Source organism: Jaculus jaculus, chromosome 9 (genome assembly GCF_020740685.1).
Source record: "Jaculus jaculus isolate mJacJac1 chromosome 9, mJacJac1.mat.Y.cur, whole genome shotgun sequence".
NCBI classification, from domain to species: domain Eukaryota; kingdom Metazoa; phylum Chordata; class Mammalia; order Rodentia; family Dipodidae; genus Jaculus; species Jaculus jaculus.
In genome coordinates, this window is record NC_059110.1 from 20948758 (window position 1) to 20970200 (window position 21443).

The 21443-nt window shown below is 41.9% G+C and overlaps 1 protein-coding gene across 8 annotated transcripts in view; it reads right to left on the minus strand.

Annotated features, from left to right (window-relative positions):
• The window catches only part of Utrn (utrophin), a 555367-nt gene that overhangs the window by 68276 nt on the left and 465648 nt on the right, over positions 1-21443 (minus strand). For all 8 annotated transcript variants that reach the window (XM_045158274.1, XM_045158275.1, XM_045158277.1 and 5 more), the window contains 2 exons: positions 9232-9293; positions 7032-7106 (listed from right to left, as the gene is read on the minus strand). In XM_045158274.1, coding sequence (XP_045014209.1) covers positions 7032-7106; positions 9232-9293 — 137 coding nt within the window. The remainder of the gene's footprint in view (positions 1-7031; positions 7107-9231; positions 9294-21443) is intronic.

Consider the following 21443-nt stretch of genomic DNA (forward strand, 5'->3'; position numbering starts at 1 on the left):
GAATGAAGATGGGCACACCAGGGCCTCTAGCCACTGCAAACAAACTCTAGATGCATGCACCATTTTGCACATGTAGCTCTATGTGGGTAGTGGGGAATAGAACCCAGGATTTCAGGCTTTGCATGCAAATGTCTTTAACTGCTGATCCATCTCTGCAGCACCATGTTTAAACCAGAGAAGACGGAAAACACTGAAAATCCTTTCCTCTAGCTTTTTTGAAATACAAAGTACACGTAGCTTGCCTATAAGCCACCTACTGTGTGAAAGCACACCATAACTCTTGTGCTAAGTATAACCTAGTGCCCATTAGTCAGATATTTATCACTGCCAAACAAGTCATTCATAAGTGCTGTTTGAAAATGTACATCAGGTCACTGCAAGTTCATGGAAGAGAGTTATAAAAGAATTGTGTAGAAAATGTATAGTTCTCCACTGATTAGACAAGCTCAAGTTGGATCAGAATGTCTCAGACCCAATCCTATTTATCTTTGTGCCACCCTGCCACTCAGAAAAGCTATTTAAGGAACACTCCTGCCAGTTCGTAGGTCATTGCTCCTCACATAGGTATCTGTTCCCATCCTATATCCATGGGCAAAGCATCTGCCACGGGCAAGGCCAGTGCTGGAACATATAGGGTGCACACAGAAACCCTGTTTGCAAAGCCTCTTGCTAACTTTATTGAAGAGAAAAGGTGCCCAAGAGAAGAATGCACAGATGTCCACAAGCACTGACAAAGGGTAACGCAGGGCAAGTGTCCATGATGACCAGGGCGTTTCATTCTTCTGGACTTTGCACGTGGAACACTTGCATACACTCAATGAGATATCGGGCGGGGGGGGGGGGGGAGACTAAAGTCCAAGCCCAAAATTTATTCATGTCCCACATACACCTTATGTACCATGGGCCAGAAACATAAAGTTTATTTGTGCCCCATATACAGTTTATGTACATGAGCCAGAGAAGCAATTTTATCCAGGATGTTTTGGGGTCCCTGCACTTTTACTGCGACCCATCACTTAAGGTCAGGCTGCGGAACCCAGTCAGTGATCAAGAAGTTTCGGATTTTGGAGCATTTCTGATTTCACATTTCTGAATTAAGAATGCTCAGTGGAGGAACAATTTGAAAAGGCTCCCCAGGGAGGTGTAAATTGAAATGGGCCTGGGAAGATGGGCAAGATGAAAGAGTTCCCTGGAAGCAAGAAACAAGTTGGAGGACAGGAACATGACTTTAGAAGAGACAGGCCCAGGTTAGCAGAGGAGCCGCAGCCTGCAGGGCGTGTTGTGACTTACACGAGTGGAGGTGGAGCCAGTAAGGAATGAAGACCCCTGTGACACTCAATGGCCAGGCACACACTGCCCACAAAAGCCAAGAGCAGCAGTATGGACAAAAATAAGCTAAACCAGTTCTTTAAAATAAACTTTGAGTTACTCAGTTGTTAAGGAGACAAAGCAGATTATCAGCCTACCTATTGAATAGGGAAATGATTCTTTCAAATCTAAACACATAAACATGGAAACCCACATTAATTTAAGGTTGGCTCATGGAAATTACTATTCTATAAAATCAGGGCTATATCACCATGTTTTACTTTTAAGTCTTGAAAAAAAAAATCTCAGCGGAACATTAAAAAAGGTGGCCAACTGCTCTCTTTTGCCTAATGAAAAAACTGTTCCTTCCAAAAATATAAATGACATATTTTGACAATTAACCAAACGAATGATTAGCTTCCTTTGTATTTATCCAGTTTTGCCAGTGAATGATGAAGGGTTTTGAATTTTTAAGGATATTTGTGAAATGTGCCCTGCTAGCTGCTTAAACAAAAAAGAATTTTTTTTTCAAGTTCTCTACAATGGAAAAGAACTGCTTTAAAATTATGCAAGCTAAAACAATTTTTCAAACTCAACAGGGAAGCCTTTTTAAAAGGCTGAGACTTAAGGCATAGCAAGTCTAAATAACAGCCCAATCCATTTCCTTCAATTGTCAAAGATACCATTCCTAAATGTATGCCGATAATAAAAATACCTTGTATAAACTTTCCATGAGTTAGAAACAGTCAGTGTCAAAAAAAAAAAAAAATCCACTGAGAGCCATCTAGAATTTTCATTGTCATTTAACCCTATTGCTTGGTATTATACATTGTTTTCAATTATGAACCTCTGGACGGTAGTAGCAAAATCCATTCTCCACAGTTCCAGACAAAGGGAAGTGCTTAATGAAGGAGAGTAGCCAAAGAGCTACAATTCCCCACAGATGTTAAGAAATATATTCAACTACTGCCCAAATGCTCTACACTTTCTGAATTCCAACACTAATTATGGCAGCCACAAAGCACTGTTATAGGAACCCCACATGGCACAAAGTGACAATAGACGACATTTCAAAAAGACCGTTTCCTGAAGCGGCCTGCCCTCCACTTCTTTCCAAAAAGCCTCCCTTGTTATACACTCAGTAGCCGTGACAGTAATTTGCCACATCCCACAGATGATCATGTCATCAATTTCCAGTGATTTACTCTGACACTTTGCCTTAGTGCCTAAGCCAAGCGAACATCTTCCTGAAGTATGTCACACTGAGGTACCTTTAAAGAACTGACTACATTTAAATCACAGAAAATTATGAATTTTGTCTTTTCAGAGGGAGGAAAATGACAGCTCGGTCATGTGGTAAATGAAACAAACAGGCGACTCATTTTCTAACCCACTTTCAGACTTTTTCTTTAGTTGTACATAGGAAGCACAGTGGATCAAATAGAAATGGATCATTTCTCTCCATTTCTGCAAAAAGGAAAAAAAACAAAAAATAAGATGTGTACTGTTTAACATTTGCCCTTGGCTTTCTGGACTCATCTACAGGTCTACTAACTATCTTAACGCCTTTCTTACACCCTGTTCACCAAGTGCTACAGAAAACCTCGACACTCAGCATTTCAGACTTAACCCTTGACTCCACAGATGCGAGGCATTCACTCAATTCATGACTTCCACGGAAACATCTCTGGAAGATTCCAGATCCCCCCTTTTCCTTCTTATTCCTGCTTGGATACCAGATCCTTGTTCCTGTTGCCTGGACCCAAAACTAGAGAGCTACGTCACCCTCTTTCAGGAACCTCTGCCTTGGTAGGCCCAAATCAAGCTCCCGCCTTCTTCTTAGTGCCAAAATCCACTCATCCTTCACTCTTCATAATTTACCAAATGCCAAGTCCCTTTTCAAATCAGTTTCCCATTGGAAGGGTTATGAACACAGACACTAATTTTCATCCTAATAGCACCAGCTCAATCCTCCATCATCTTTGCCCTGAACTACTGCCCTGCTCCACGCAGAGAAACAGCCAAACGTTAAAGCCAACACTGACTTGGAGGATCAAAATAAAAAAAAATCAAAGAAATCAGAAATGGTTTCGAGCTGGTATATACCTGTTCTCCCAGCACTACACTGGGTGCAGGAGGATGACAAGTTCAAGGCTAGCCTAAGGAGCACGGTGAGTGCCAGGCCAGCATGGAATTGAGTAAATAAGAAAAACCACAAACAAGAGATGGTTTCCAGAAAGAAATAACCTTTGAACTAACAAATTGCACTTAATGAAGTATGTGGATATTGTACAAAAAGCTAAGGTATCCCATCAGACCCTATGACTTGGTGTGCCCTGATCTGTACCCAAGCTTTTGGCTTTGATGCATGTCACTCCTTCCTTTCTTAACCTACACTAATGGCCACACATCTAAACCCCATGTGGCTTTTATGGCTGAGCAAATATGCCCATTCCCAAGTACACCAGCCTCCATCTTGGGGAAGGGACTGCCTGAATCCTCCCTTTACTTCTCTGCTCTCACCTACCACAGAGAGTTTGTAAATCAACATACGAAAGAACGTATGCATATGCGCCTGTGTAACGCATAGTGCAGCTTGAAGAAACAAGACATACACATTAATCACAAACTACAGAAATAGAAGGCACCGCATCTGCCTCAGTTATGCACTATCACAACCACAGGGCAAATCCTAACCTTCATGCTTCACTTTCAGTTCTTAAAGTCACATATGTACCCCTAACTAGCATAGCATTAAATTCTGCATGACTTTGAACTATATACAAATGAATTAACTGTACATATTTCTTTTGCTACTTGACTGTTTTTGCATTCAATAGCTCTCACACACACCACATGAATGCTGATTGCTGGTTCTTTCTTTCTTTTTTTATTTTCTTCTTCTTTTTTTTTTTTTTTTTTTTTGAGGTAGGGTCTTGTTCTAGACTGGCTAAACTGGAATTCACTACGTAGTCTCAAGGTGTCCCCAAATTCACAGCAATCCTCCTACCTCTCCCTCCCCAGAGCTGGGATTAAAGGTGTGCACCACCATGCCTGGCTTCATTTGTTTTTCTGCTACTATACAGTAACGTGTTTATGACCACACTGATGTTAAAATAAATCTTACTATTAAGAAGTACTGCTCTAAATCCTGTCCAGTATTCTTGGTGCATTCCTACATAGCCTTAAAGTTTAAATCATGTGCTCATTATGTCCCAAGTTGTCCCTGCTCTGTACCAGAAATTATAGGCAGACTTAGGTGAAGAACACAGACCCTTCCCATCTCATCAACACATAATTCATATGGAAAGGCAGGCAATAGTGTATGTAAACAGAGTATTAAACATTATGATTGTGACAGTCTGTTTTAGTGCCGGTGACAAGTGCCAATGAAAGAACCAAACACAAGAAGGATGGAAAGGATGACATGGCGTTATTAGGAGCGGGTGACATTCGAGGAGGTGCCGCGAAGGCCTTACTAAAACACAGGTGGCAATCCACCAGAGACCCAGAGGAAGGGAACAGAGCAGCCAGGGGATAAATACAGGTGTGAAGAGCTGGTACCAGAGCTTTCAGGAAGGAAGAAAAGAAAACAGCCATTTCACTCATCAACACAAACTCTCCTGCACCCCTGTGGGGCAATGTGGAGGAGACAGCCAGATAGGAGAGGTGGGCCAGGCAAAGTCCAGTCCCATTCTAAGGGAAGAGCAGACTATTGCAAGCAAGGAATTCCCCCCCCCCTTATTTTTATTTTTGAGAGAGACAGAGAGAGAAAGAAAAAGAAAAGAGAGAAACTGAATGGGTGCTCCAGGACCTTCAGCCTGCTGTGAACAAACTCCAGATGCTTGCGCCCCCTTGTGCGCATGTGCGGTATTGCACACTTGTGTCACTGTGTGTACTGCTACGTGGGACCTGGAGACTTGAGCATAAGTTCTTGGGCTTTGCAGGTAAGTGCCTTAACTGCTACACCACCTCTCCAGCCCATGGATAGTTTATCTACCTCAGTGTGTCTGTTCTCTTTGAATCTGGTATCTTTGAGAGTAGAAACCAAGTCTCTTTGCCTTGCTTTAACTCCTGCATTGTCTTGGCACCAAAAATTAAAAAAAAAAAGAAAGGAAGGAAGGAAGAAAGAAAAAAAGAAAGAGAGAGGAATAGTGGTGACAGGTGTGGCTCTACTTAGGGCATGATGCTGGGTGAGGGTTTGCACACATTCACCTGGGTGGAGACAGGGTAAACCCAGTGCTAGTTACTATCACACAAGGCAAGCAGGTGAGGAAGTGCTATAACAGGCCACCATAAAATACTGGAAAAATCAGAGGCAGGTGGTATGAGCTTGTAAACACTTCCACAAGAAGTAAATTTTTAACAGGAGCCCAGAGAAAGAAAGTTGCAGACCTGTGCTGCGGGAGAGGCCAGGGTGTGTCAAGTCAACAAACGCACTGGAGAGGAAGGGTGGATTAGTGTTCATAATCAGGTGGGGCTAATGATGAGCGCTAGATAGGCACCCTGATGGAGCATGGTGGGGCCAGGGGTGGTGGGAAAAGAGAGCACTGGCTATGAATATCTCCAAGAATGCTCAAAATCCCATCCAGCTTTGCTCACTCTGCTTTACACAATGCCCTTGAGTTCAGAAACTGAAGGAGTCTGGTTTCTGTTCCCCTCGGGTTTGGGAGCAAGATGAGGGTGTTTTCAAACAATTTTTGTTTTCTCTTCCTCCTCTTTCCCCATCCCTCCTGGAGTCCTCCCCCCCCAACCTAGCCTCCATTCTACTTTAATAGCACATGTCTTTTGTCCTTTCTATTGACTCTTAAGGAACAAATTTTTCAACCCTAGCATATCATTTTTCCACTGAGGGCAATTTCCAAAGGTTCAGTGGAGCTGCTTAGACATAAAACAATGATGAAAAAAACAATGTAACAAACAAGAAATTTTCAAAATATTTCCAATTAAGATATCTTCAACATATGGGCAAATGTCACTTTCCATAACAATAACTGGCAAAGCCTAAATGTTCTTCGGGTACAGCCAATCATTAACCTGCACTCACAACAGCTTAGATCTATACTGTACTTAGAACCATCCCTAGGTCTGCTTAATTTTGTTATGTTGGGGGAGAAATGACTTTTGGCCACAATGAATACTATATGATAGCACAGTCAGCATATCTTCCATGGGAAAAATTCATCGATTGCATTAAGTGTCTCAGGAAATATTTAAAAGAACATAGAGACTTTCCCTCATTTCTTTCTTTCTTTTTTTTTCCGAGGTAGGGTTTCACTCTAGCTCAGGCTCTCCTGGAATTCACTATGTTGCCTCACTTCCATATGCACCATTGTTATCTCATGGCCCTATGTCAAACTGTTTGGAACTATGCCGTTCCAAATGGGATGCAATGACCTGATACTCCGCTTCCACGATTTAATCTTTTTTAAATTAGGTCGTAATATAATTTGGGTGGCCAAAGAGCTTTTCATGGCACCCTTGTGCTTTTGGTTAATTTCCTTGTCCAACTGCAATAGGCATAGGCTCATCCATTTTATTGTAGCACACAGACGAGGCAAATCATGAAGCCGTCATAGAAAGGCAGCTAGCTTCTTGACTGAGGGGCACTGAAAGCTCAGATTAACTCGGCAAGTGCGCCAGCCTCTTGGTGAATCTCTGCTCCAAGGGGACAGAGGGGAGAATCTAAAGAACACAGTGGTCAGCTCTGAGGGGTGACTCACGACATAGTGCTTTCTGCAGTCTTCGGATTTTGATGGCTGTGCGGTAGGCAGAGAAACGCACGTTATTCAGGTCCGCTGAAATGGAAAAAGAAACGACTTAAAGGCATGATTATTACTTAACTGACCCTGGAAGCCAAGAATTGGCTTGCTTTGGATAATGGAAAAACATGCCAGTCCACTATAAAAACAAAAGACTTCTCCTAAATTTCACACCTATGGAAGAAGACAATGATCATCGAGCTACACTTCAAAACACTGCTATCCAGCACAGTCCCAAAACACACTTGCAAACAGGCTGCGGGGCTCAAAACTCCAGCAAATGCTGCTTTGATATGCTGAGTGGTTTGAACTGACTAAGCCTGGAAGGGCCTTCCTCCTACTTCTGCTCCTTCTCTCTGGAAGCAAGTCAGACAATTGCAACTCCTTTCTCTAAAGCAACTCATAGAAACTTGTATTTCTCTTTTCCAAAGCAAGCCATAAATCTGAGAAAGGCCGCTCTGACCTTTTCTATTCTCCCTTGAAGACCTTCGAGGGGCACATGCCCTGACCTACAGCGGAAGGGGAAGAACGTCACCCAGAGAGGCCAAATCTGAACACAGGCTTTGACAAGCTGGCTTCTCCCTCGGTCTACTCAGTGCGAAGTCATAGCTTCCTGTCTAATCGAATTTCTACATAGCTTCATCAAACCTATGCTAAAATGTCAGAACATATTCCCAGGGTACTGGGGTCTTCCTTTTTCCAGGTTCCTATGGAACACAAAACTTTGCTCAAATACATTTGCTCCTTGGATCACCTGCCTCATGCTGGAAATGTACCAGCTGTAACTCCCAGATGGACAGGGGAGGGTGTCACAGCTTTCTGTCCCAATGTAGGGACAGAAAACACAGCTACTATTATGGCCTCTCACAGGCCTCCTCTTACAGCTAACAGGTTTTTCTTTCCAGGGAATCTTTCTAAGCACAATTAATTTTCTATCAATCAAACAGTCCATCTCAGTACTTATAAAGCTAAGCTACTTCCAACCCTGATCAATCTGCTTCTATAGTACATCTGTTTTCTTAGAAATTAAAAAAAAAATCTGGTTAAAATGATCCTATGATCAACAGTCACATCTTTGGAAACAGTGGACATCACACTTTATTCTCTGTCCCCAAAGACAGGATATCAGGGGCTAGTTGAGTTAAAAGAACACTCAGAAATCATCAAATATGCCTCTTAGGATTGCAAACTATGCAAACCAGGTAGCAAGCAGTCCCTTGCTTGTTCAACGTCTATAGCCATGCCTACCCAAATGAAAGCACCTGCAGGATCCCAAAATGTAAACAGAAAAAGTGAGTATGTGGACCTCTTACTGAAATGAGGGAGGGAGGCTTGAGGGTATTGATGTCTCCTACCAGCTTCCTCTAAGTTTCCCAGAGACTACTGGGCCAATTTGAAGAAGGTATGCTAAGCAACCAGATGAAAAGTCACTGCCCAAAAAACAATTTATCCAATAACACAATTCTCACTTAATGTGTTTCCTTGCTTATTATTTTGTTTTTATGCTTTTTACGTAGGGTTTCACTCTAGCCCAGGATGACCTGGAATTCACTATGTAGTCTCAGGCTGGCCTCAAACTCATGGTGATCCTCCTACCTCTGTCTATAAAGTGTTGGGATGAAGGGCATGCACTATCATGCCCAGTTATTTCTTGAATTTTTATATTAAAATGAATTTAGTTTTTCAGTGACGTAAACAAAATAAAATTCTTTGACTTGATTTAATAACATACATAAAAGAGAGCTAAAAGCAAATTTAAAGTAGATTTGAGGTTATTGGATTGTCATTTTCTTTTTTTCTTTTTCTTTCTTTTTTGCACACAAAGCTCAAATTTAAGATGATTCATTAGGAAGGAGGTTAAATGTACTACAATTACATTTCTCCTGGCAAGTGAACTCTCGTGGGCTGATGTACTTCCAAACCACACATTTTCTCCAGAAGGGAGAGGCAATGCTTGCTCTGTACATTGCCCTTAAAAGTTCAACTGCTTTTAAATGTCATGATTCTTGTCACAACGTGTCATGGCAGTGTCTTGTCACATCGTGCCATGATCCATTCAATGCAATAGGCCAGGTTAAAAAAAAAATGTGAGTGACTTTTACAATATACAGTTTCCCATTGTGTAAGGTCATTCACCATTATTAAATATAATAACACTCACCAAGAGATTGAAAGAGTTCTGTCATTTTAGGATGATCCCAACAGGTCGTCTGTGTTTGATGGCTGTGGGTGGGGAGAGAAACACTTTAAGCATGAACAGAAGACTAGCAACACATGTAAAATTATCCTAATCATGAATCACTCACAGAGACACAGAATGGTCAATTATGGAACATGAAAAGCATTAACAATCAATTTTATTTGAGCAACTATATTACAAAAAGATATGTAAATTCAGTTTAATCATTTCAAAGACAATTGCAACTGAAAACTAAAGCCTAGACATAAAAAGTGACTGCCTTGGACCCCTGGGTCCCAGGCTTGATGAGGACAAATCAATGTGGGTTCTGAAATAATTTCACTCCTGTGAGGCGGATGTAGACCCTCATTTGGAACAAGTTCTCTGACAGCAGAAGGGCTGCAAAGAATTACCGTACTTTAGAAGACCTAATCAGCTTTTTAAAGACCAGAGAAATGAGCAGTTTAAATCCGAGTTAATCTCCCCAGTGAGCTATCTACTGAGCCGCCCTCCTCTTCCACCTTGGTTCTTTTCTTCTTCCCTGTGTGTCTGCTCTTCCCCTCTTCCTTGTGCACTGGGGCATTCCTTCCCCATCAGTAGACCTTTTGCTTTTGCCATTGTGACTCCACATCCCTCTTTCCAGTGTCCCTCAATGAATAGCATCATCACTTTTGTGTCTAGTGAACAATTTCTGATGAACTCTTATTCCTCATTTTGAAAGCAAGTTTCTGTTTTACTTTCTTTTCCTACAATTCACAGATTAGTTATAAGTCTTTCACAAATAGGAAAAAGAGTAAAGCAAACAAATTGAGTGCTGAAATTAAGTCGTGTGTGTGTGCAGTGCTCATAACTTTAATGGGTCAAACTGCTATTTAAAAACAGTAGTTTACTGTGCCCTATCTAGGTCAGTCTAGGGTAATAACATCTAATAGTACCCAAAAGACTTCTTAGGTGAGACTTAGCTTCTACAGAACTGTTTGGCAAGCTACATGAAATAGCACAATGGATAAGAGATGATAATAATCATAAAAACAAAAAAACAAAAAAAAGAGAAATCATTTGTTTTATAACCTGTATATCAAAAGGTATGCTCCTAAGGAAAAAAAAATCATAATGATTATTATATTGGAAGTAACAGAAACCCCCAATCATTCATAATTTGCTTTAATAAGATAATGCAAAGTTTATGTTGGAACTTGAGTACGTGAAACAAAGCATAATTTTATGCTAAGGAGATCTGTTTCACAATGAGTAGGAAAACTGTCTTGCTCCTTACTCTTACGTTTGACTCCAGTGCGAGTGGCAAGGATTTCCACTGGACCTGAATGCTAACAAAGCCATCCCACCCTTCATCTGCCTACACTGCGCTCAAGACCAAAGGGCAAGTGGTGACGATTACTGAATATGGTGTAACTAAAAGCTTGACAGAAATGTTCAGTCTTCCACCACCACTAAGAGGTAAAAAAGACCAGTTTGCTGAAAATGTCATATGATTCCAGTACAGACTCATGGGCTCCCAGTCATAGACACCCTCTCAAGACTCAGTTGACCTTTTTTTAAAATTTTTATTTATTTATTTGAAAGTTACAGAGAGAGAAAGAGGTAGATAGATAGAGAGAGAGAGAGAGACAGAGAGAGAGAGAATGGGCACACCAGGGCCTCCAGCCATTGCAAAGGAACTCCAGATGCGTGCGCCCCCTTGTGCATCTGGCTAACGTGGGTCCTGGGGAATCAAGCCTCGAACTGGGGTCCTTAGGCTTCATAGGCAAGCACTTAACCGCTAAGCCACCTCTCCAGTCTCAGTTGACCTTTTTGAAAAATATTTTTTATTTATTTATTTGAGACAGAAAAAAAGGAAGAGAGAGAGAAAGAGAGAGAGGTAGAGACAGACAGACAGAGAAAGTGTGGGCACACCAGGGACTCCTGCTAATGCAAATGAGCTCCAGATGCAGGTGCCACTTTGTGCATCAGGCTTTGCATCAAACCCCAGCCACTATGCTTGGCAATCAAGTGCCTTTAACTGCTGAATCATCTGTCCAGCCCTCAGTTGATCTTTTCTTTCAAGTTATTTTAGTCCCCACAGAAACACTATGGTCCAAAGACAAAGGCTCAAGGGCTAAAACTAAAGCTCTTAGTAATGCCAATACTAAGGATGCATTCCTAGAAGCACAGGTGAGGAGCTTCGCCCCACACAACCCTAGGGAACCACAAGGACAAAACGCCACCATTCAGTCAGGCAGACAACTAAGAACTGCCACCCTCAAGTGGCTGCTAATGGCTCTGTATTCAAACCAGCATGTCCTGGGAGCAGACGGGAGCGCACACATTTGGCAAACAGATGGAGGGAGAGGGAAGCAAAGTCTCCTTCTTACTAAATTCAATACCAGCTGATTCATTAGGCAGAGCTGCAAATGCTGAAGGCAAACACAGCCTCTGGTTAGCAAAGGAAAAGGGTGGTTTACCAAACAACAGTGGAAAACAAAAGGGAGTAGTTAGCAAATGGATTCCTCTTCTCTTCTCTTCTTTATTTCCCTCCTTCCTTCCTTTTTTTAAGTGAGGAAAGGGGTTAGAACAAAATCTAAAATGAACGTAAAGGCTTGAAGTATTTGAACAGCTGCAGATGGCTTAGCAATTCTTGCCAAGATGCTTCCGGTTCTCCCAGAATGGGCAACAGAAGCAGAACCAAGGTAACATTTGTGCCTCAAAGTAACACAGCTCAGATCACAAATCATCCAAGTATGACGGAGGGACTAAGTGAAGAGTATGCAGCCCGTGGTTAAGTGATCCCGAAAAAGCGAAACCGTATTACCGAAAGTCCTCTCTCAGAATGGCTATCAACAGGGAATCTGGGCAAGAATAAAATGAAATATCTAACCTGGTAGCAATGAGCAGTTAAGTTCTGAGTCTCACAAAGAAATAGTTATGAGACTCTGTGATGACCAGCCTTCTCTGCATTGTGTCTGTGGGAAAAAATGAGGAAGGCTTTTGATGGCAGGGGCGGGGGGGGGGAATTCTGTAGAATATGAATTATCTTTGAGCTATTTTAAACTCTGCAAACTGAAGAAAGGTGACCATTGTGTAAGGTTTTACCCATAGAAATGCAAATTATGTCCCCTGAAATGCAATTGATTATTGTCCAGTGGATATCGATCACTTGGTCAAGCTTTGCATCCTTAAGTAAAGTCATCGTGCTGTCCCTTCTCAGACTACAGCAATGTGACTGTCTTTGTCTTGGTGGCTGTTATAACTTCTTCCTGGCTCCCTTATTTAATATATTTTATTTATTTATTTAAGAGAGAGAGAGAGAGAGAAAGAAAGAGAGAATGGACATGCCAGGGCCTCCAGCCACTGCACAGGAATACCAGATGCATGTGCCCCCTTGTACATCTGGCTTACATGGGTCCTGGGGAATAGAACCAGCATCCTTTGGCTTTGCAGGCAAACACCTTAACCACTAAGCCATCTCTCTAGCCTGAGAGTCAAGATTTTTACCTGCTTTCAAAAACTATCCTTCAATACCTAAGATATTTCTTCTTGATAATGAATGGTGACGGGCATGGCATAACAGTGTCTTGATATAATTATTAAAAGTGATGTATTATCTCGTGGTGTCCCAGTTGGGGTAATGCATGCTTACCACACTCATACGTTGTAATAAAACACACAGTTAAAGATAATAAGGATTATATGCCTCTGATATTCAGAATTTGTAATCTGACAAGCTGTATGAAGTAAAATACGAATAATATCACACAGCATACTAACAAATAAAATGTAAAAGTGTTGCTCTTTGATAAAGAGACACTGGTTTATGGACAAACAGCTGTTGTGGAGAAGTTATTTTTAAGAATATTCCTCCTATTCGTCTCACTCTCCACACCCCGCCCCCTGCCAAATCTTAAAAGATGATAAAAAGCAACCTTAAAAAAGAAATATTTTGGGCTGGAGAGATGACTTAGCGGTTAAGCGCTTGCCTGTGAAGCCTAAGGACCCTGGTTCAAGGCTCGACTCCCCAGGACCCACGTTAGCCAGATGCACAAGGGGGTGCACATCTCTGGAGTTCGTTTGCAGTGGCTGGAGGCCGTGGCGTGTCCATTCTCTCTCTCTCTCTCTCTCTCTCTCTCTCTCTCTCTCTCTATCTGCCTCTTTCTCTCTCTGTCTGTCACTCTCAAATAAATATATAAAAATAAACAAAAAAAGAAGATATTTTGCTTGTACAAAAACTTACAAGTACCACACATATGTATGTGCTATTACCCAATATTATGTTGGAAACTGGATTTTGTGAGGTTTGCTATTTATGGGTTCATTCCAATTATAAACAAAATGGCAAAAACTAAAGGGAAACTAATTAAAAAGACAGAATGAGGAAACAACTATGTACATAGCCAAGGAGTAAGACAATCAGAGAGAGACAGAGAGACAGACAAGACAGAAATGGTTCTTCCTGGTTATGTACCGTGAAAGGTAATAACACCATCCTGCAAGATGCGTAGACTTAGTTACACTAATAGCCTTTATTCCAACAGTATTTTCCTATGTGTAAAACTCAGACCACATTATAATGCTGTCTCTGACTTAGGAGACAATATTATTGTCACCTTGCTGAAGAAGGAGACAATATTATTGTCACCTTGCTGAAGAAGGAGATGAGGAGAGAAGCAGCTTGGCTAGCTTGCCCAAAGTCACATGCAAGAGGCAGAGGAGGAATCTGAACACAGATGGTCTGATTTCAGCCTGAACTCTTGAGATGGAAGCATCTTTTCCAAATTAACGTTTTAAAATATTTCTTGATGAATCCATCCGAATTTGAGCTCGCAGTACATCATTATAATCACTACAAACGACTTCATCTCTCTCCTTCTGTCTCACCCCAGGCAGATCCCAGGCCTGGATCTCCTCAGTCGTTTGCCTTTTCTGAACCCAGGCAGCCGGGGAGGAAAACCGCTGCAGCCAACAGCCACAGCCGGGCCCGGCTTTACACATCTCCTCAAACCCCAAATGCCCAGCTTTGACAACTGCGCTGAAGTCTGCAATAAACTTCCTCATACCCCAACATGCTCAACTCCTACTTCCTTGCCCTTCCCAAACGAACAGATTTCCTTCCCTGCCTTTACCTCACCAACCACTAAAAATTTGAAAACCACTAGACTCCATTGTCCTGTTCTCAGGTCAGGAATCTCCCCTCCTCCGCCTACCTTTTTCTCATGAAACTGGACTTTGTGAGCTTATCTATGCTTACCATTCCAATTATAAATAGGAAGGCAAGCAAGAACAGATCCCATGGCCAATTCCTCCCAATGACTGCTTCGAAATCTTATGTGCAACATTATCCACCTGTCTCTCAGTAAGAGTGTTCTCAGAAACCAAATTTTACAGACCTGCCTCACACACACACCTTGATTATATTTTCTGTTAGCTTTTACCTTTCCTTCAAAGACCAAACTTATATCACACTATGTGCTGTATAAACTTTCTCATGTGCTGTGTCTACTCAGACCATTTGTATCTGGCTTCTATCTTTTCTCCTCCATCCAAAATGATCCTGCCCATATTGTCAAGAAGCCCTATAGTGCGGGTGGAATGGCCACTCTCTGGGGTGAAGATTTGAAAAACAAACAAACAAAAAACATACTAAGTAAATTTTGTAGTGCATTAGAAGGTAAGAAGTGCTTTAAAAAAATTAGGGCCTGGAGAGATGGCTTAGCGGTTAAGCGTTTGCCTGTGAAGACTAAGGACCCTGGTTCAAGGCTCGTTTCCCCAGGACCCACACTAGCCAGATGCACAAAGGGGCGTACGCGTCTGGAGTTTGTTTGCAGTGGCTGGAGGCCCTGGTGTGCCCATTCTCTCTCTATCTATCTGCCACTTTCAAATAAATAAATAAAAATAAACAAAAAATTTAAAAAATACATAAACATTTTTTTTTAATTAGAAGTTTCCAGAAAATGAAGCTGACTCAGGGAAAATGTAAAGTCTGCTAATATCCAATTTAGCTACATTCATGAAAGTTACAGGTAAAAGTCCCAACCAGTCAATTTTACATTCAGGTAATTGAATGAAAGAATGAAAACAAATTTTGTTAGTCCAGTCTAGTTTGATATTACTTATCTTAAGTAATGCCTTCCAAAAGAGCTCTGAGATGATCATTATTTCTCCATTCATAATCCCCCAATGCTCACTTCACTCCAGAGTAGATGACATAAAGAAAATGGACTAGCCCAGGGATTGCTGATGCCCCATGAGCCCTTACTCTGTGTGGGCTGCAGTGTGTGTGTGTGTGTGTGTGTGTGTGTGTGTGCATGTGTGTGTGTGTGTCAACGTTGAGGGTCAGCTGGGTGGGGAGGAGACCGTGAGAAAGCTGGGTGAGGAGTAATCAGGTTGAATGAAATTTCTTAAACCCCTCACAAACACTTCCAACTGTCTTTCAGACTTCTAGAGGCAGGAAGTCCCAGATTATAGTTCAGAAGATGTGAGTTTTAGGGAAAACAGGAAAGCTTGAGTGTCAACATTTCAAAATAGAAAACTTCGCCCAAAATTCAAATAAGGTGCTTGAGCTAATTCGATAACAGAGATTGCTAGGACATAAAAATGTCATTAGCTCTCCACGATGATGACATTAGGGAGAAAATCCAAAACGTAAACAGCAAAGAACTCCGAGTTCTGTTGGACTACACTGTAAAGTGCACTTAAAATAATTTCACACACAGGAACAGGTCCAAAGATTCAAGCTTGAAAAGAATTGGAAGAAGCAGGCTGTACTGCACCCCAAGATGCAGAAGGTGGCAGAGATGATAAAACAATTGTTAGGACACAGAGAGACAAGGTTAAGCAGGGCAACAGAATTCTTGGAACTGACACGCATGGGTGGGAGGAAGAAAGAGAGGATTCCTGTTTGGGGTGCACTGGAGTCAATAATCCCAGGGGACCCTGTGCCTTGGTAATATTTCTTCTTGGGCCTAGAATCCATAGGGACCCCCACCTTCTACCCAACAATACTTGCAGCCTTTCTGATCTTCCAGCCAAGCAGAATCAGAGCAATCAGGAGGTAAGTCACGGATGAGCCTAATAATGGTACCAAACTGACTGTATTTGCTGAATCCAAAACTAATTAATAAAAAAAAATTAATAAATAGGTGAATTTCTATTTTTCAGTTTCCCAAAAGAAAACCTCAGAAAATCAATGAAACTTAATCTGCTTCATTTATATTTTTGTACAGATGTGTGTACATGTGTTCTTCTCTGTTCCTTGTCCATCTTATTTCCTTAAGACCAGGTCTTCCCAAGAACCTGACGCTACTTTTTACTAGACGAGCTTACCAGTGAGCCCTGGTAATCTTCCTGTACCTTATCCCCTTTCCTCCACCCACATAATCCCTCCCACTACCTCCTCTTGACCCTCCTTCTCCTCCCCCTGAGCCTCTCTTCTTCCCAATTAGTCTCTCTTCTGCCAAGTGAAATTAAGGTTGCTTGTATGGACATGGATGAGGGACCATGCCTCACTTTTTCCATGAGTGTTCTGGGATGGCAGGCATGTGCGGACATTTCTAGCTGTTTGTGCAGGCACTGGGGATCAAACTCAGATCCTCATGATTGTAGAACAAGTGTTCTTTTCCACTGAGCCATCTTCCCAGCCCTCCTCCATTCATTGTTATATGCCTATTTTTATTTATTTGAGAGAGAAGGAAGCCTGGGGGGGGGGGAGGAAGAGAAAGAAAAGAAAAGAAAGAAAGAAAGAAAGAAAGAAAGAAAGAAAGAAAGAAAGAAAGAGGCACAGAGAGAGAGAGAGAGAGAGAGAGAGAGAGAGAGAGGGAGAGAGAGAGAGAGAGAGAAGATGGGTAATGCCAAATGAACTCCAGCCACACGTGCCACCTTGTGCATCCGGCTTGTGTCCTGGGGAACAGAACCTAGGTCCTTTGGCTTTGCAAGAAAATATCTTAACTGTTAAGATATCTCTCCATTCATTTGTAAATCAAGGTTAATTATTTCTATTATTATCTATATGGTGCTATGAATTTTTTATTATTGTACTTTACAATCAGTATAGTGAAGGCTAATCTATTTATTTTACAATTTTTAATCATTATTACCTCTGTCCTTTGGTAACTTTAATGATAATTTTAAGCATTTAATGTCTACAGATAAAAGTACAGATATATATTTTTCCTCTCTTAATGGTCCCTTAGCAATCCTTAGTGCACCGTACAGCCAAACTTTGGTAAGTGAATCCCCAATCCTAAAACTCAAACAGCATCAGGAGGACATTACGGGTATTACAATGCTATAGAGCTGTCATCTAAAAAATTCTAAGCCCAAATTCTGTGATGTGGCCCTGGTAATGTACAACATAAATGTCAGGAAAGGCAACTGTCCTTCCCAAACCATGTCATCTCTATCTAAGTCATCTCTAAGACTGGCTGAATGGGCTAAAGATTCCCAGGGACAGCTGTGCAGGCTGCTGTCTGCCATTTAGTTCCCAACTGGCCAAGTGTGCTCCTTTGTGTAAGGCTGCCTCCAAGCTCAGGAGAAGTTTAGGGATCCCCTGGTGCTTACATTATTTCATAAAGCAATTTTGTTCTTATCTTCCCATCAGCAGAATCAGCCCAGTGAGTTTTAAATATTTATTTTCAATAATTAGTCACAGACCATTTCTGAGAAAAAAAATAGACATTCACATTTTCTTATGCTTCTAAAGTTCATTTATTCATTTATCGCTAAAAGCAGAAGCAAAAGCTTTATGTCTGGGAAGGGACTCCAGCGTGTCCCAAGGGGTCTCCACTTAAAAAGATGGAAGCAGAAGGATGACCTCTGGGCTTGTGACAAGGTGAAGACAGACATAAAGATCCTGAAGGAAGGCCTGAAAGAGAAAGGTGCCCATTCCTCATGGCTCGTTGTGAAATATACCTTTCTCATGGCCTTGACTACTTTTTTTTTTTTTTTCTGGTTTAAGTGGTCAGGCCCAGAGAGATGGCTCAGTGCTTAAAGGTACTTGCTTGTAAGTCCTGAAGACCCAGGTTTGAATCTCCAATATCCACATAAAGCCAGATGCACCAAGTGGCACCTGTGTCTGGAATTCATTTGCAGGGGCAAGAAACCCTGATATGCCCATTCTCTCTCTCAGATAAATTACAATACTTTACAAAAGAAATATGCATTCATTCTCTCCTCTAGACTGTACATGCAGTTTTTAAAAGACAAGTATGCACAGCATATTCAAATTACCTAGGAGTGCAATAAAAGTAACTCACCCTCAAGACTTCAACTTGTATTTCCTAGCATGTAATGGGTTAGGGTAGTACAGAGTGACCTTGGGAGGTGAGAGGAACCAAAAAAGCTGTGATAGTTTGAATGTATGTCCCCCTCCCCCAAAAAAACTTGTAACTTGGATCTCCAGCGCCCTGTCTGGAAGAGGAATCACTGGAGACAGAGATTAAGGAAGCTTACCAGGACCTGAAGTTCAGGAGCCAGAGACTTGCCCTCCCCAGGTAAACACATGTATAAGCTAATATTGGTGGGCCCCACCTTTCGGCTCAGGTGAGGCAGAGTGAGAGTTGATTGGTCTGGGCTATGGGCTGGCTCATGAAGAGGCCAGCCATGACTCCGAACTTGATTCACCACAATGTCAGGATTAGATGTAAATTCTAGGAAAGGGAACCTCCCTCCCAGAAGTGGCTCAGATTGTTTTTGGAAAAACAAACCTAGGGAAGAGATAAGAAGACAGCAAGGATGGGCCCAACTACATTCTTGCTTATGACATTCAGGGGCCCAGTCCCCCTAAACTACATAACAAAGCTACCTTACTCTCTCACAGCCCTGCGGTGTGGTTTGGGGGCGGATCTGATTTCCAACCTAAAGCTGTGCCGAGTGCTTAAGCTCTGCCTGGTTCCCTACTGTCTGGCGGCCAGTTTTACTCTTGTCTGTGGTGCTGACTATGGGGTTGTGTCTCTCTGCTTGGATCTGTAAAAGGGCACCAACTTCTTCCACCATTAACAGAACTTGCCCTGGATCTGTAAGCTTTGAATAAGTCCCTTCCTCCCACATACTGTGTCTGGTTTGGAAGTTCATCCCAGTGGCATGGAGCTGACTAAGATAAGGGCTCTCGGAGGATTATCATCAATGATGGACACAAGAATAGAAAGCAAACATATAAAGGGAGACATAGTAAATTGAAGGCAATCTGAATTTAGACCTACTCAAAGTGGGGCAGAGAACAAAGGAAAGAAATGCCAAGCCAGTGAGGCTTGGAATGTACATTAATCTGGTTAACACCTTGTCATACGGGAGCTGGAGGGGTGCAAGGAATGATGGGTAAAAGCTTTGAGGTGAACATTTCTAATATGTCACATTAATCATGTAAAACTCATTGCTTTCAAAAGAAACGTATTGCTTTTCATTTCACTCCAGAACTATGATGATGATAATAATAATGTAGTTACAGTGGCCAATAATCATCTTTAAACACTTATTTGCCTGGCATTGTGCTAAAACCTGTGTACGGATGATTTAATTCTGTCAGTAGCCCCGTGAAGTATAGGTACTGTCATTACTCTCACTCATGGTGACTAATAAATACATTAATAAGTAATTACTGAGGACACACAGAGCCAGCTGGAGAGCACACAGCCAGGAAATGGAAGAACAGTGTTTCAGCCCAGGGACTGCCTCCAGTCGAAACCTCCAGCTTGCTCTGCACCCCTCCAACTCCCAAGAGAGGACCTCTTAGCTGAGGAAATGAACAAACGTGTGCAAAACACAAACACATGGCCAAAACATTTACAAAGGAAGAGAGCTGGCATTTATGGGTTGTTTTTTATATACTATGAAGGCAAAAGAAGCCAAGTTCAAATGTTCTTGCATTCAGATTCAGAGGAATTGCCTCTGGACTGTCTTAGAAACAATGAGTAAATCAGTTTTGGAATGCCTTTCACATATGCAGACAGTATAAAAATGTGTTTCAAGGTAATCACCTGCTACAGTTGGGCTCTTGACTCTGCTCCAAAGGCCTGTATGTCAACAGCCTGCTTCCGGAGTTGTTACTATTGGGTGTTGTGAAACCTCTTAAGAGGTGGAACCCAGTGGGATACCGTTAGGTCAGTGGGAGCGTGCTTTTGAAGTGGATCGTGGGATTTCGGTCCCATCATCTTTCTTTTTGGCTTCCTGGCTCGGAGATGTGTTTTGCTTGTTCACTGATTTCCACCACGGTGCGCCACTTTGGGGTAGGCTGCATGGCAACAGGGCCAATCAACCATGGATTAGACCCATCACAGCTGGGAGCCCACGTAACCTTTTAAAACTATTATAGCCAGGCATGGTGGCACACGTCTTTAATCCCAGCACTGGGAGGCAGAGGTAGGAGGATGGCTGTGAGTTCTAGGCCACCCTGAGACTACATAGTGAATTCCAGGACAGCCTGGGCCAGAGTGGGACCCTAACTCAAAAAAAATATATATATGTGTGTGTGTTTGTGTGTGTGTGTATTTATTTACTTGCAAGCAGATCAAGAAAGAGAGTGAGTGAGAAAAAGAAAGTGAAAGACGGGGAAGGAGAGAATGGGCTCAACAGGGCCTCTAGCCACTGCAAACAAACTCCAGCTCTATGCACACATCGAGCACTTGGCTTTATGTGGGTACTGGGGAATCCATCCAGGTTAGGGAGGCCTGGCAGGCAAGCACCTTAACCATTGAGCCATTTCTCCAGTCCTCTTTTGTTTTTCAGAAGCTGACTAACTCGGATATTTGTTACTGTTATGGAAAGTTGACCATCACCAACATTAACAAATAGGAATTCACACCCTCCGTGTATACCAACAGGGCTCAGATCTGTATCTTGTCATTCTTTAGAACCAAGTGACTCTGCAATACACTTTAAAAAATATCAATAAAGAACTTACCTGCAAAGGCATTAGGAAGCCACCAATATATATTGTAATCAATCGATAAGATCAAAATACAATAATAATTTCTCTTCATTTCCCTTTAAGTTTTGCTTGCTATACTCTAGCATTACAGCACATATACAAAAATATATTCTTAAACATTGAAAATACTACTGTTTCTACTTGAATACTACCTTTTTTATTGGACAAATTTTTCCACCCTAATTTACCCCAGGAAATTCCGTTTGTGTGACAACCACACTAATTAGGTTTTTGACATTTTTCTTCTTTGTACAGGCAAGCAAAGGAAAGTGCACAGTGG